The 15177-nt window shown below is 45.8% G+C and overlaps 2 protein-coding genes across 4 annotated transcripts; one reads left to right on the top strand and one right to left on the bottom strand.

Moving 5' to 3' along the window:
- Positions 1-515: 515 nt before the first annotated feature.
- On the bottom strand, positions 516-4594 carry LOC136717687 (ras-related protein Rab-11B). The gene is made up of 6 exons (XM_066695132.1): positions 4577-4594; positions 4399-4460; positions 2346-2541; positions 1794-1987; positions 1591-1671; positions 516-1490 (listed from the first exon to the last, which is right to left on the bottom strand). The coding sequence occupies exons 2-6, from the start codon at positions 4436-4438 to the stop codon at positions 1345-1347; spliced, it is 657 nt and encodes a 218-aa protein (XP_066551229.1). The 5' UTR covers positions 4439-4460; positions 4577-4594; the 3' UTR covers positions 516-1344.
- Positions 3238-14203, top strand: hnrnpm (heterogeneous nuclear ribonucleoprotein M). Of its 3 annotated transcripts, none has more exons than XM_066695128.1 (16): positions 5315-5592; positions 6474-6649; positions 9312-9364; positions 10211-10218; positions 10328-10421; positions 10807-11052; positions 11180-11333; positions 11525-11574; positions 11661-11721; positions 11822-11944; positions 12092-12133; positions 12316-12387; positions 12474-12575; positions 12822-13408; positions 13606-13657; positions 13774-14203. In XM_066695128.1, exons 1-16 carry the CDS (start codon positions 5555-5557, stop codon positions 13935-13937), a joined length of 2022 nt encoding a protein of 673 aa, XP_066551225.1. In that variant the 5' UTR covers positions 5315-5554; the 3' UTR covers positions 13938-14203. The 3 variants fall into 3 exon arrangements, with proteins under 3 accessions (XP_066551223.1, XP_066551225.1, XP_066551224.1); XM_066695127.1 differs by having other exon boundaries at positions 6471-6649; XM_066695126.1 differs by lacking the exons at positions 5315-5592; positions 6474-6649; positions 9312-9364; positions 10211-10218 and adding an exon at positions 3238-3244.
- Positions 14204-15177: the final 974 nt, after the last annotated feature.

The following is a 15177-nucleotide window of genomic DNA, read 5'->3' as shown; positions in this document are numbered from 1 at the left end:
CAGGCTAGTGGTGCCTGTGGTTGGGGTTTGCTGTAAGGTGTCCGCAGGCCAGCCGGTCCTAACTGCATAGGATTTGGCCTAACCTGGCTGCCTGCACCTCGACTTGGGGGGATCCCTGCTGGTTCAACTGGATTTGCTGGCGGATTCACAGCATTGGCTCAGTGGATTCACGTCGCTGCGCCAACACAATGTAACCCAACACTGACTCGACAGCTTCAGCCCCTCTGATTGGCAATGCAGAACCCACACTGTCACAAAGTGGGAAGAGAGGGAGCTAGGAAGACGTGCCTTTATGACATTAACGTGGCGACTAAGCAGAACTTCCAATTTTTGTTCTTCATTAGATTGACAACAGGACTCCAGTAATGGCGCCCAGTGTGTTTCTCCACCCCAGGCCCCTCAGCGCATCTCTGCTCCAGTTTCCTCCTCCCCTAACTAGCCAAGATCCTGTTTTTATTGTTTTTGTTATTCCCCCTCCCCCCAAACGTCCCTAAAATAAACCACAAAAAATATAACCCATGGGCTTCTCTATTGGCTTGTATTAGCACATCCTATCAAATTAAAAGTTCACAAAAACTCTTTAAACTTTAAACAGGAAGCAATAAACAGTCATTTTAAAAAGTACAGTTCGCATTGTTATAGTAAGCGGAGTAAAACATTGGCGCTGAACAGAACTAACATGTTCGCTTGTTGCGGGTCAGTCTGGACCTTTTTTCAAGCTTCGTTATTGAGAGAAAAACTCAGACGGGTACTCTAATGGTTGTTCTTTGAAACAGCACTAGTTTAATATTCCTTTATCTCATTTTTTGTTTCAGAATATTTTTGGGTGGGATTTAATTTAATTAAGCAAACAAACAAACAAAAAATATATAAAAAGTAATTACAATTCAAATAAGAACAGTTACACTTTTTTTGGTCTGGTGACAAACTGTAAAAATCGATACAAATGAAAAACAGAGACTAATACTGTACTGTTATTATTCTGGAAGGTTCTTTGTAGAGCTACTGTAGGTGGTTATATACAGAGCACCATCAAGTGGACATTGTGTTAAACTACACACCCACTACTGTACTATAGTAGCATTGATGGATCTCACAGCTACCCCCCCAGGTCCTGCACTGCAGGGGACAGGGGTTCAGTTCATGGCGTAACGAGAGAGATCGTCGACTTGAAAAGACTGAATCACGGGACCGAAGTACAACAGTGAGTACGAGAAAGAAAATCTATTTTAAAAAAACAATCCCACAGAAATCACAGGGAACACGGGACAGCAGCTGTGCAACACTCGGGAACAAAGCAGAGATGAGGGGGTGGGGTGGAGGGGGTGCCGCAGAGGTCGGAGGTCACAGGTTCTGGCAGCACTGCAGTTTGTTGGCTCTCTGCCCGTCGGTGGTGGGCGGCACGCTGATGTCCACCACGTTGTTGCCTGGAGACTCGTCGTGCGCTGACCGGTCGGCGATCTGCTTCTGTGAGACGATCCGGTAGATCTCTGCGGGGAGAAGAGCGGTCAGCCGATTGGAAACTGCAGTAAAAACCCTTCTTCTGCCTCGGGGGAACAGTCTCACACACGGGGCGGAGCGGCTCTTTACCTGTGAGGATGTTCTTGAAAGCCTCTTCTACGTTGGTGGAGTCCAGCGCTGAGGTCTCGATGAACGACAAGTTATTCTTCTCTGCAGAGAACAAAGAAGGAAAGGAACTGCTCAGCCACTGCTAGGATGCGGACGCCACTTCTCCCAGTCTGCCCCACGGCCCCCCATCGCAGGTCTGCCCGTGTGCAGGCGGACCCCCGTACCTGCGAACGCGCGCGCCTCGTCGGTGGGCACGGCCCTCAGGTGGCGCAGGTCGCTCTTGTTGCCCACCAGCATGATGACGATGTTGTTGTCGGCGTGGTCCCGCAGCTCCTTCAGCCAGCGCTCCACGTTCTCGTAGGTCAGGTGCTTGGCGATGTCGTACACCAGCAGGGCCCCCACCGCGCCCCGGTAGTACCTGACAGACAGGGCAGGGCAGAGGTCAGAGCCGGGCCACACACACGCCCGGCTCTGGGGTAAAGCAGACAGCGCTCAGATATCATTATAATCCATTATTATTATTATTTGAATGCCTTCTAAGTCTTATGCCAATGCCTCGGGGCTCTTAATTGCCCTGCAGGGGGTAAATGCCCAGATTGCCCGACACATATTGGCACAACAGACGCAAACGTCTTCCTGTTGACGTACACAAAAGTATCCTGGATTCTAATGTGGTTTCAAACCCTTCACTTTATTCTCACTATAACAGTGACTGTGCTCCTCCAGTGTGGAACAGAAAGGTGTGCATGTGGCGAGACCCCGGCTCTGGGACTCACGCGGAGGTGATGGCTCGGTAGCGCTCCTGCCCGGCCGTGTCCCAGATCTGCGCCTTTATCGTCTTGCCGTCCACCTGGATGCTGCGCGTGGCGAACTCCACGCCGATGGTGCTCTTGCTCTCCAGGTTGAACTCGTTGCGGGTGAAGCGGGACAGCAGGTTGCTCTTGCCCACGCCGGAGTCCCCGATCAGCACCACTGCGGCCGACACACAAACACACACAGTCAGACACGGACACCAGCACACAGGGCCACTGTAGGGCCAACAGCAGTGCAGGGAGCAGTGGGTGGAGGGGCGACCTCAGCTCTTCTTCCCCATCAAGCATGTTAGTGACTTAATGTCCACTTAATTCCACTGCTGCTGATAAAATGTTTAATGATTTTCTGTAACTAAGATATACAGGGGAGCTCGTTAGATGGTTTAAGACTGTTCTGAGTTGATACTGTAACATATTATGTATACATTTTTTTTACAAACACTGTAGTGTTTAAAAAATAAATACCACCACTACTTATAATAACAATGAACTCTACAGCAGCAGCTGCAGAGTCACTGACAACAGGAATTAAATTCTACACATCATCTGAAGGACAGATAAGAGAAGAAGAACAAGAATGAAAAGGAGAAGAAAACATGTGGCAGCTGTTAAACGCAAACTACATCAAAACGAAGCTGCAGCTTTTGAAGAACGAATATAGTGCTATTGTGCAGGCTCTGTTAGAAGGAAACAGGGCCAACCTTTGTCCCTCTAGGATCTCTCTGCAGGAAGCTGATAACCTGTTTAATGGGAAATCTGAATCCCCAGTTTGGGGCCTCTGTCCTTTCCTGTTTCCAGGGTATTTATTGAACACAGAAGGGATCCCGACTCTCACTTCCGCAGCGTTGAACGAGGGGCTGTGCCAAAAGCTATGATTTTGCAGTGTCACTATGACACAATACTACATACATACATACAAATAAATAATTAAATGAATGCCAAACAATGCAAACAACCTCAATGACAAGTAGGGACACTGAAAAGAAATGTCACAGTCCATTACAGCACACAGTCCTCAGCCAAGATCTAAAAGGAGATAGAACTATTCAACATTATTTATGATGCACAATTAATGGCATATAAAATGAACTGCATCTATTTGCCATTGGGAATCTAGGGTTTAATCTGCTCTTGGTTGTATTGACAGTCTGCTCTGCCCAGGGGATAAAGATGACACCACCATAGCATCCGCAGTGATTATAGTGCTTTAATCAAACTGGACACATAAATAAATAAATAAATAAACAGACAGATAAATAGAGGTGTCACTTTCTCTCCCAGCTTCTTTTGTGTACAAAATACCCACTGTATATACGCAAACATGGTCTGTATATAATTGATACTGTTTAAACAACTGAGAGCATTTCTTTGGGTGACATGTATTTTCTCACAAAGAAACACCTTCAAGCAGGAAAGGGGGACCTACAGGAATGCGCCATAGTTTGATCGCGTCCAACACGCCTGGGGAAGAAAAAGGTCTTAATGGTGCATTTCTGCTCAACAACTCCAATTATAAGAAACACGGACGTTTTTACAGTCATGTGCTATAATGGAGCCTAGCAAACGTGACCCGAATACAAGTGCCAGAGCCGTGATCTATTCCATTATAATGCCGTGACATAAACACAAAGACCTCTGCACACCTCGGTCCTGAACCTTACAATACAAAAAGCACAACTCATGTAGCAATGCAATGGGTGTTGCAATCCGGACCATGACTGACAGCTCCCCCACAATGCACGGACTTGCTTGCTGTGTGCATTGCTACACAAGATGCGACAACAGAGCAAGATATACAGCAGAAGAGCAGGCACAGCAATGCGGTATTGCACTGGCAGCCCAAACTGCAAACGCACGTCTCTCTCTCTCTCTCTCTCTCTCTCTCTCTCTCTCTATATATATATATATATATATATATATATATATATATATATATATATATATATATTAGCCAAGCACTAAAGATCGGGTTTGGTAGGGGAGGGGGAACCCAAGACATAGAAGAATCGTGTTTTACCTTTGAACAAGAAATCGTATTCATCATCTCTATTCCCCATGTCAAGACAGCCCGGCTCCGACCTGGATGTTGCAAGAAAAAGGGCCCACTGGTGATCTTTGTGCTGCTGATGCTGTTTGTTTGACGGCGTGGATAACGATCCCGGTGTGAATCGCCTATTTAAACTAAATTAACTCACCAGTGCAAGACAATGCGCTATATCTGTCCCAGACCCGACCGCAAGGAGAAGAAGGGATCTTCCTGACTCTGCAAAGGGGGAGGAGCTCCTGGCTTTAATGAATACAGTGGGGGGGCTGGAAATTGCTGGGCGCTGTATATGTTTTTTGAATTGTATATGCATGCAAAACATATCAGTTTTAGGGGGGGGGGGGTGCAAAACAAAATACTCATAGGATTGGTGCACGCAAAGCATCAGTTCATGCGTTTGGATCGGTTTGCAAAACTGGCAAGCAGGGATGCGACTTTGTAGTAATATAATGTGATCTGTATTTGTCTATGGGCTACACATGTGATGCATATGCTTTTTTATAAATAGTGAATGGCATTGAAAAGCTATTTCATGAGGAAATAAATAAATGGCAATAGCTCTCAGTTCCCATGGGTTGGACTGGAGTAAAGTTAATGAACTTGCACAATAATGGGGATTAATCAGAAACACGACACGAGCCCAGCCCGGGTCGTCATGGCAACTGCCCCTCACTCGCCGGGGTGCAAAATTTGTGCAGAAAGTGCGCGTTTTAATCCGGCCCGTTAGTGTTTGGATTTTGTTTTAGGGGCTGTAGGTTTCAATCAATTTCAAGACCAAACCAAATGCAAACAGTTTGAACTGATCAAATACAGGCGGAAAGAAAGGGGCTTCTCTTCTGGTGTGCCATTCAAAACAAAGCCCTTCCCGGCATGCACGGCGCTTTTACATAAACGCGAGGCTGGCTCTGGATGCCGCCATTTCAGCGCAGACGGAGAGCAGGGCGAGTTTCGGGTCTTTTCTGTCGCAGTTCAAACGAGGAGCCCGCTGTTTGAGAGCTACAATCCGAGTACACATCGGCAACTACGAGATAGTAACAGAGCGGAGCTGTTACTGTCGTATAAAGCGAGGAGAAGCGGCGCTTTGTGGTGTTTTTCGAGATTCAAAGTGGCAGACGCAAGCGACGCCAAAATGTCGACTGACGCTCCAGTGGATAAACCAGGCCAGGGGTGAGTGATTTCTTCTTCGGGCTCTTTTGTAGTACGGTCATATGTACGTATTTTGTTCGATTATATACTAAACTAAGTATTCGGTAAATTTACTTTTCTTGTGTATTCATATTTAGCCTAGGGGGGAGGGAAGTCGTTTTAAGCCGCTTGTGAATAAATCCCGCTTGTAAATAAATCCCGCTGGCGGTGCGTTTTAAATGGACTGAAATTGCCCAGACTCGTATTAAAGTGATGTATTAGATGTAATTTGTATTTCCTTCAGGGTAGGGTGTGATCGTGTTTGTGGTTTCCTTTGTCCGTTGCTCATGTTTGAATACAAGTAAAGGCAGGCGGACTATGGGGGAGGGGGTCGGTCCTGAAGGCGGTAGTGATCGCAGGCCTGGAGATCCATAGGCCCCAGTGCGAGCGATACGAGTATTAAAGTTATGCGTTTTGGGCCTGACCCCGATGGTTATAGACTTAGTGATTGTGAAGTCCCGTACGAGATTCCGGGTTTTAGGACGGGTTTTAGAGGAGGAAGAGGGGCAATCTCACTTGAGGCCCGGTCCTTTTGTGCTTCTCACGTGTTTCAGTCGTCTGATCGCTGCTGAAATGGAAATCGGTCGTCTGTGCCACGAAGCCAACCGTCCTAGAATAAAACTGCGACCAAAAAGTGCATGGTTAGTTAAAGTTGATTTCCTATAGTCCACAGCCCCCCTGAGCAACTGTGCGTGGCGGGACAAAGGAGACGCAAGAGCTCGCGTTGACCAATCACAGCCGTGACCGCGTTTTCAGTTTCTTTGGTCTTTTCTCGAGTCAGATCAGATTGTACTAGTATCCTTTTTTTCGGTCACTAACTTCCCTTCCCCCACACCCCCACTTTATTTTCAAATGTTAAGCAGTGAAATCAACGGCAAGCCCAACCACGAAAGCCGAAAGGAAAGGCCCCAGAAGCGAGGAGGCGGAGGCGGCCGTTTTGAGCCCTACGGGAACCCGTCCAAGAGATACCGGGTGTTCGTCAGCAACATCCCGTTCGATGTCAAGTGGCAGGCGCTCAAAGACCTGATGAAGGAGAAAGGTAACTTCATTACACCGGTAGGGGGTGGGGGGTGATAGTTTCTAATAAAAATGAGGAAGAGTCAACGTGGGACCTGCTGAGGAGTCTGCCGGAGCACCTCCAAGCCACTCCAGTAGACCCTTCACGTCTGGAGCACGGCACCTTGTTGGAACAGTCTGAATTGACTTATATAGTTGGTCCTGTTCGCTGAATGGGAGGGGTGTTAGCCACCCCTGTAATGGCTGGCTAGTTTATAGCTGATCTTATCTTCCTGCCATATACATTTTAGACATGGATTAATCCCTAAACCAGGTGGAAACTGGGGGTGTGGGGTATCAAACTTACATTCTGGGCCTCGTGAACTTCTCCTGTGATCCTGTTTACCATGTAGTTATCAGAAGTATGCTACAATATGAGCGTTTCATTGACTTGTAGCATTACTGGATCAATTGGTTGAACGGTTTGTTCAATTTTACTCCTGATCCATGAAAATGGTAGTCTTAACTGTAAACTCAATTTAAAGGAATTTGGATGACTTTGTATTTCTGGATTTCAAGTTCTTTTGTGATGCCTGATAAAGGAGAAAAACCTAGGTGACTGCAAATCCAAGTGCTTGGACACTGGAATGTGAACTTCGGTGGCATGTTGGTGGGAGAGGTCTAATCTTTGTTCACAGCTGTATCATGTTTCTGAGTGAAGGTTGTCCAAGCGGTGTTTGCAATCAAAATGTTTCCTTCACTGTTGTACTGGATCAAGTTGACATCTTTTCAAGGCTAACCTTGGATCTCAGCTTGCAATTTTCAATGCCTGTGATGTGAGCCTTGCAGAATTACACAAGGTGAAAAAAACCCTTCTAAGGTCTGTTATATTTCAACTGTGTAAGAAGGGGTGCCCTTTGGAGTTACCAGTAAGTTCAATGAAGTAGCTGGATGACCTGCACAGGACAAGATGAGTTATACGCATGTATTTTTTGGCCTAGGTTTAGCAAGTACCAATAAAGTTTAATCAATCTTTGTAAATAGAGACCACAAAAGGAAATTGCACAAGGATTGCAATGAAGGCAGATCGAGGCCTTACATTATTGTGTACTAGGACACTTGGCTAAGCTTTTGTTTCAAGGCTGTCTGGCCAGCCTTATGGAAGTCCTGTTTGACCAATTTATTAACCAACCAGATTCAGCATTTAACATTGCTGAGCAGATGTTGTGCAATCAGTGCCCAGTCACTTTGATTCACAGTATTGATAATTCAATCGCAGCAGTTGGATAGATAGGTCACATTTTGAGAAACTTTAAATGGCTCTTGACTTCTAGTCTGGCTGCATCAATGATTGAAATTGTAAAAAGGGCCTCATACTGAGCCTTGTTATACAAGAAAGAGGCTCATCGGAGTTAATGCTGCTTCAGTCAGCTCTGATCTTTAATTCTGTAGTCTTAACATTCCTCAGATGCACTCTGGGTTGCTAGGAATGTTAGTCTTCTCCATGCATAAACTATCCAAATGTCTTGATCCAGCTGTGCTGCTTAACATCCAAAGTCCAGTGCAAGTGTGACTACTAATAGATGGTGGTTTAAGACCGTAATAGTGATGCTCAATGTTGAAATTACAATTGGTACATCTCAGTATGCAGCACGGAGGCACTACCTACAGTCGCACAAATTTGTGATAATTCTGTGTAGTATTAAATTGCGTTTTCTTTTTTTAGGTTTACCACAGGGAATGTGGTTACTGGCCGATGTGACAGAGCAGAGATGTTCTTCAGATGTCACGTTGTGCATTTCAAGGATGCATGTTAGGGATGTGTTGGGGTACAGGTCTACAAAGTAATGCTGCTTCAACTTGTCCTTGTTTCAACCTTGGGATGTTTCAAGTCTGGATAACTTATTCTGCTGGCTAATGTACTGTATTCCTTGTGGTTGGCAATTGTATTTAACCCCCCTCCTCCCCCTAGACGCTTGTCATAACTTTTCTTCAAAGTACAAACATGCTTGTTTGGACAGTGATAGGTTGTTGCTGTGTGCATTTAGAGGCCAACTTCCCTTTTTGGAAACTACTTTGAGGTTTTAAATGCCAATATAAAGAACATCTTAGTGTAGAGGAAGTGCACTGCAATCAGCTGTACTGGCGATTTTAAACAATTGTCCGGTGGCGGATATTAGTGCATGTAACGCGCTACACCACTTAGGTAGTTGTAAAACAGTGGGTTGCTTATGCTAGTGTAGCTGCCTTTCAAAGTTGGAACAGGTTGTGATACAGCAGATGTGCGAGAACTGAACTAGTGAACAGGTTGACTACAGAAGTCTTGGTTCTTCATGGCTTGTTCTCGGATCTGTAAAACTGTCCTGTGAAGAGGAACCTGCAGTTAGTGTAAATGTTGGTGGCATGCAATTGGAAAGTTCCTCCCCTAGCCCCCTCCAAGTCTGGAATGCTGTTAATCTTCAACTGCTCCGTATTGATTGTTCGAGGAATAAATGAAACAAGGACAAGTTGTGAAGTAATTTGTAAATGTGTGCTGATTCTTTGTATACCTGTACCAGCAGTGTTGTGTAGCTGAGGTACTGTGGGAAGCTCTGGACATCAGCCGAGCTCACTGTCACCGCACGGTTGCCGATGTTTGTTCTAAACCCCCATTGTTTTCTTGGCTTCTCTCCCTTGGTGTGTGTCGTCTGGAATCTGATTTGTAGTGGGTGAGGTAACGTACGTGGAACACTTAATGGACGCAGAAGGCAAGTCGAGGGTAAGTGAAAGAGACGAACCTTTGTTCGTAAGTTTGAGTTTCCTTTTCTGTCAATGTTTGGATGTTCAGACGTAAAGAAGTCCCGGAGGTTGGGGTGTATGTATTATAATAATCAACTAACATAACTGGTGAATATGGCCCTGTGAAATTCTTTCTTGCTTGTAATGTAGTCTTGAATAATTGACTTGTGGGGATGGTGTCCATTTGGGAATGTGGATTTTGAACTGCCAGTCCATTATGAGTTGTGACTTTGGTTACTGGCACGGAGTTCCTCTTCCCTTGTTGGATTTGCTCTTGTGGGACTTGAAGCGTCTGTACCCTCTAAAAAGCGGACACCCTCCACCTGGGTGGTTAAATGGTCTTGTTAGTTGCTATAGAAGTATTTTGGAGGTATGCCTATATTTTTCCCACTTCTAGATTCATGCATTCCTGGGTGGTTTTTACCCTGGGTGCTTTGTACTTGATGTGGCAAATGTGAAGTTTTAGCTATTTTTAAAATATTTGGTTCAGTAGTAAACCTCCATTGCATGTTTGGAAACTGTTGGCTTAGGCAAGGTTTGGTTGTCCAAGTGGTTGTGCTCCACTTTTTGTTCTCAAATGGGCAGATTGTCACTGAGGATGTTAATTCTCATACAGGACAGTGTTTAAACCATTATGGTTTCAGAAAAATGTGCATGGTTAACTCCGGTATGTGCTTAAAATGAAATGGAAGGTGCACATACCATTGACTTGAATTTAGACCAAACCTGTTTTCAGGGGCCTTTATCTTGTGGCAGGATTTAATATCTAACTTTGTTTTTCTTTCTTTTCCATTGCCCCTTTCAATGGTGTCTCCTGATCTTGAAGGGCTGTGCGTAAGTATCCTTCTGAATTATTCTCCCCCCCCCCCCACACACACACACACAATTTTCTGCTGTTATAATAAATCTTTAACAGAATTAATAATACTGTTTTGTTTCACAGGGTGGTTGAGTTCAGGACTGAGGAGTTGATGAAGAAGGCAGTGGAGAAAGTGAATAAGCACAACCTCAATGGACGGCCCTTGAAAGTTAAGGAGGTATGTTTGATGCAGGAACTGGATGGGATGTTTTCTTAGTAGTTGGTCAAATGTAAGTTAACCCTTTGCAGTCCAATTATTTTGCGGCGGTCAGGCTGCTCAGGTCCAATTTAATTTTGTGAAGAAAATGACAATTCAGACCATGTGTCCGCTTTTTCCGGAAGGGAATAGACTTTTTCTATGCAAAATACGTGTTTAAAGAGAGGACCTCAAAGGGTTAATGTAAATGAGATTTGGTAATCAAACTAAACTTCCTATTGCATGATATGTGCTGGAAGGTGGGTTGCATCACGACTGAAGACCTTGCCCTCCTCAGTCTCATGCTATTGCACTCTCCATAAAACGAGCATAGGATTAGTGTTAAGGGGTTTCTTCTCTTCCTCAGGACCTGGATGGGGAGTTTGCACGTCGTGCAGCCCAGAGAGCAGCAGGCGGTCCAGGTGGTCCCGGGGGTCCTGGTGGACCAGGCGGCCCTGGTGGGATGGGAATGGGTATGGGCATGGGCCCAGGGCCTGGGGGTCCCTCTATGGTTAACATCCCTCCCAGCCTAATGAACAACCCCAATATCCCCAGCGAGATCATCCACGGACTTCAGGCTGGCAAGATCGGCAGCACAGTCTTCGTTGCCAATGTAAGATTTTTATTTTTTTAAGTTGATGTCATTGGTGTAAATTGTAAGAGGGTTTGGGGGAGTAAACAAATTGAACTTTGAGTTGAGCTGTTCTGTTAATGCCCTTTATCTGCCTAATTCTCTACAGCTGGACTACAAGGTGGGCTGGAAGAAGCTGAAGGAAGTGTTTGGCATGGCGGGAGTTGTGGTGCGTGCCGATATCTTGGAGGACAAAGATGGCAAGAGCAGGGGAATGGGCACCATCACCTTTGAGATGCCCATCGAGGCTGTTCAGGCAGTCTGTATCCTTTTTTCACAAGTTGTGAGATTCTTGGGGTGGTGAGGGGAGAGTGTGGATTATCTGGGGTTCTGTTGGTCATCTAGGAAGAATCACTCTGGCCTTTATGTGGAAGGTGTCTGTGGGTGTTCTGCTATAGTAAAACAGGATTTTGAGTGCATCCTCCCCTATAGCTTTTCCTTAATGGTCTCTCAGCCATGTTCAATGGACAGCTCCTCTTCAACAGAGTCATGCACGTCAAACTGGTAAGTGGTTTCCCATCAGTTCCTTCACACGTGTCCTGGCTGTGTGAACCTTGCAGAAATGCTTACGGTCAACTTCTTCCTTGCAGGATGAGAAGTCGTTGCCTAAAGGAGACTTCCCGCCACCCGAGAGGCCACCACAGCTTCCTCGTAAGTTTGCCACTGTGCCTAGCTAATGTCTTGTCTTAATCGGTTTGATGCAAGATAATTGCGTTCCTGTGAAATTCCTCATGATGGCCTTCACACCTAGGTGGCCTGAGTGGAGTGGGACTGGGACTGGGACCAGGTGGCCAGCCTATTGATGCCAACCAGCTGAACAGAGGAGGAGGAGGAGGAGGAGGTGGCGGTGCAATGGGCAACATGGGGCCTGGAGGTAAGGGCAGACATTGACTATAATCTTTATAAAAACTGGTGTAAACAAAGCTAGTGCATGTTCTGAGTCTTTTGCTGAGGCTTCAAGGAACTTCCTGAATTCTTATGTGCTCCTCGTGTTTTGTTTATCACCCTTCCCTCTCTGCAGGAATGGATGGCATGGGCTATGGGGGCATGGGCAGAATGGGTGGTAAGTTATTTATTTTTTTCCCCCCCATTTGACTCCATAGCTGATTTCATGACATAAGTGTCTGTAAGCTTTGGTTTAACTTTCTGTGAGTTAGGAACAGATTACAATCGCTTGGTATAATGGAAGGTACTGGTGTACATGTTGCAGAGGATTCATTTTAATGAAACCTATTTGCATTGTAGGGATGGACAATTACGGAGGAGGTATGAGTAATATTGACCGCTATGGACCGTCTGGAATGAGCAGGATGAGTGGTAAGTTCTGTAACCATTTTTTTTTTTTTTTCTGGTTCTCTTAAAACTAACAAAGGACTTTGCTAATTCAATTATTTTCTCATCAGAAATGGAACGTGGAATCGGAGGCGGCTTTGATCGGGAGTTCGGCCGCAGTGAGATGGGAATGTCGCGTGGCGGTTTTGGAGAATCCTTCGATAGAGGAATGGGTCAGTAATTTCAGTATTGTATGAAGTGTGTTGCCTTTTTTTTTCCCTCTACCAGCTTTTCATGCTCTAGCAAGTCTTTTCAATTTCTCAAGTTTGTTACACTGCCGTTTGTTCCTTTATATTAAAATGCACTTGCTGTGGGGAAAAACCCATTTGAGAGGATCTCGTTATTTGGGTTTTTAATTGGTCACCTTGATGAAGCTCGCTCTGAATTTTAAACCAAATACTGGTCTTTATCTCCCACAGGCAACTCTATGGGCATGGACCGGATGAGCTCCAGCCTGGACCGGATGAACTCTGGGATGGACCGCATGCCCGGCCTGGACCGTGTGGGCATGGGAATGGACAGGATGGAGCGCGTCTCTGATCTGGACAGGCTGGGTTCTGGCTATGACCGGATGGGCTCCGGGCTGGACCGGCTGGGGCCCAGTATGGACCGGCTGGGATCTGGCCTGGACCGTATGAGCTCCAGTGTGGACCGCCTCGGCCCTGCCGGGTATGACCGTCTGGGTCCGTCCAGTTTAGATCGCATGGGCTCGGGCATGGATTTCATGACCCCAATGGGCATGGATCGCATGGGCTCCAGCCTGGACCGGATGGGCTCCAGCTATGACCGCCTGGGCTCGGCGGGGCTCGACCGCTTCCCCAGCACCGGGATCGACCGCATGGGCTCTGGCATGGATCGAATGGGCTCTGCAGGCGTGGGGGCTCAGTTTGATCGACCCGCTGACCTGGACAGGGGCGGCTTCGGAGGCCCTTTTGGGGGAGCTGGAGCTGGTGGGCCTGGGGCGGGTGTTAATGCCAGGAAGGGCTGCCAGATCTTTGTCAGAAATGTGAGTATAAACCGGGAATCAATCTGAACGGTTTTAAGTTGTAGTGTGACTTTCCCAACCAGTTTTTATTCTTCTAAAGCCCTTGGGAAAACCATTGATTTTTAGGTTCTTGACCATTTCAGAAGTTTCCAATCCTAGGTTAATAAAGTCTGGGGGATGGTATCAAATTCTGAATGTAACAATCTGTTTTCTTGCAGCTCCCTTTTGATTTCACCTGGAAGATGCTGAAAGACACCTTTAACTCCTGTGGTAAGTACTACTTAAGGATCTACATCCAATTAGAATCGTCATATGGAATTTTCAAAGGTTTCTGAACTGCTACTTGAAGAACCCAGTCTAATGTCTTGGTTGCTTGTCCTCTGCAGGGCATGTCCAGTATGCCGATATCAAGATGGAGAACGGCAAGTCCAAGGGCTGCGGTGTGGTCCGCTTCGAGAACCCCGAGACCGCAGAGCGTGCCTGCAGGACGATGAATGGATACAGGCTGAATGGGAGGGAGATCGACGTCCGGATCGACAGAAATGCATAAATCTTTGATAATGAGCAACTTCCCCAACCCTGCTCCCCCATCCCCCCCCCCCCCCCCCCCTGTCTCTTAGTTCTGTTTATGGTGACTTTTCGTACTAGTAAAAACTCATGGTTACTCTGTACCATGTATTTGCTTGCCTCAGAAGTTTTAGTGACCAAATTTTGTTTTCCTATTTTTAAGTCTTATGTTTTAAAATGTTCTGAATTAATTTCACTGACTTTCTGTAAGGGGTGTTTTGATAATAAATACCAATATTTGAAACCTCATGCTCTGGACTCCTTTTTATTTTTTTTAAATCAACTCATGCAACTTTCTCTAACTTGCAGAGAACGGACTTCTATAAATGCATTAGAATTCAAACTTTCATACTGTTTAAAGTGCTGGTTCCACAGACCCAAAATGGCACTAATCATGGACCACCAATGTGGTCCAAGAACAGTGCTAATCAAGGTGTAAAACCAGTCTGAAGTGTTTAATAACCTAAAGATCCACAAAGATGAAGAGTAGAGCACGAGGGAGTAGTGAGGAGAGTGTTAGGGCTGTATATTCAACTAGAAAGGCCCTTAATTGGTTGGACTCCCTAGCCTGGGTTTTTAAAACCTTGTTTATATTACAGTATTGCAAGAGTTGGGAAATGTATAAACTCCACAGAATATTTGGGAAAAGCCCCAGCTCCTATGAGTGGCACAATTGACTGGTGTGTTTGGATTTAACCAATTTCATCAAGCTGTTAATGATCTGACCTGGAAATTAAGGGTTTCATGTTCTGAAATGTAACCTTTTGTACTCTAGCTATAGATCATGGTGCAATGCACAAGGTATGCAGTCTAGTGCATTTACATCTTTCTGTGCTCTGAGGATGTGATGGATTTGGTCTCTAACCTGAGAAGGTAATGTAGGGTTTATGTATTGTATACAAAGTACTTTTCTGGGGATGCTAATCAGAATTTGCATCCTAGTTTCTTTAATAGTAATAATACGTTTATTCATTTATTCAGGGCTCTCAAAACCGCTTTGAGGGCTAGGGAAAACCTGGCAAAACTGAAACGCTTTCTAGCATTATATGGGGCAGCTTGGCAGCTGGATCATTTCGGTCAGTAGATATCAAACGTGCGCTTCAGCGCGTTAATGTCCGCGTTGGAGGTGGGCGGCGTGAAACCCGAAACCGCCGCAGGGGGCGGGGCTACGCCGTCGCGCCAATCAAATTCAATTGTACGACGGCCCCGCCCTTACTGCGCTG

Source organism: Amia ocellicauda, chromosome 22 (assembly GCF_036373705.1).
Source record: "Amia ocellicauda isolate fAmiCal2 chromosome 22, fAmiCal2.hap1, whole genome shotgun sequence".
Lineage (NCBI taxonomy): Eukaryota > Metazoa > Chordata > Actinopteri > Amiiformes > Amiidae > Amia > Amia ocellicauda.
The sequence above is the reverse complement of the archived record's forward strand: the minus strand, read 5'-3'. Positions and strand labels throughout refer to the sequence as shown.

Bases quoted from the DNA above. Each gene is read 5' to 3' on its own strand.
- LOC136717687 (XM_066695132.1), bottom strand. From the start codon at position 4,438: ATGGGGAATAGAGATGATGAATACGATTTCTTGTTCAAAG. The intron at 2,542-4,398 runs GTAAAACACGAT...TGTCGGCCGCAG, and splicing joins ATACGATTTCTTGTTCAAAG to TGGTGCTGATCGGGGACTCC. The intron at 1,491-1,590 runs GTAAAGAGCCGC...TTCTCCCCGCAG, and splicing joins TTTCAAGAACATCCTCACAG to AGATCTACCGGATCGTCTCA.
- hnrnpm (XM_066695127.1), top strand. From the start codon at position 5,555: ATGTCGACTGACGCTCCAGTGGATAAACCAGGCCAGGG. The intron at 6,650-9,311 runs GTAACTTCATTA...TCTGATTTGTAG, and splicing joins AGACCTGATGAAGGAGAAAG to TGGGTGAGGTAACGTACGTG. The intron at 11,053-11,179 runs GTAAGATTTTTA...AATTCTCTACAG, and splicing joins GCACAGTCTTCGTTGCCAAT to CTGGACTACAAGGTGGGCTG.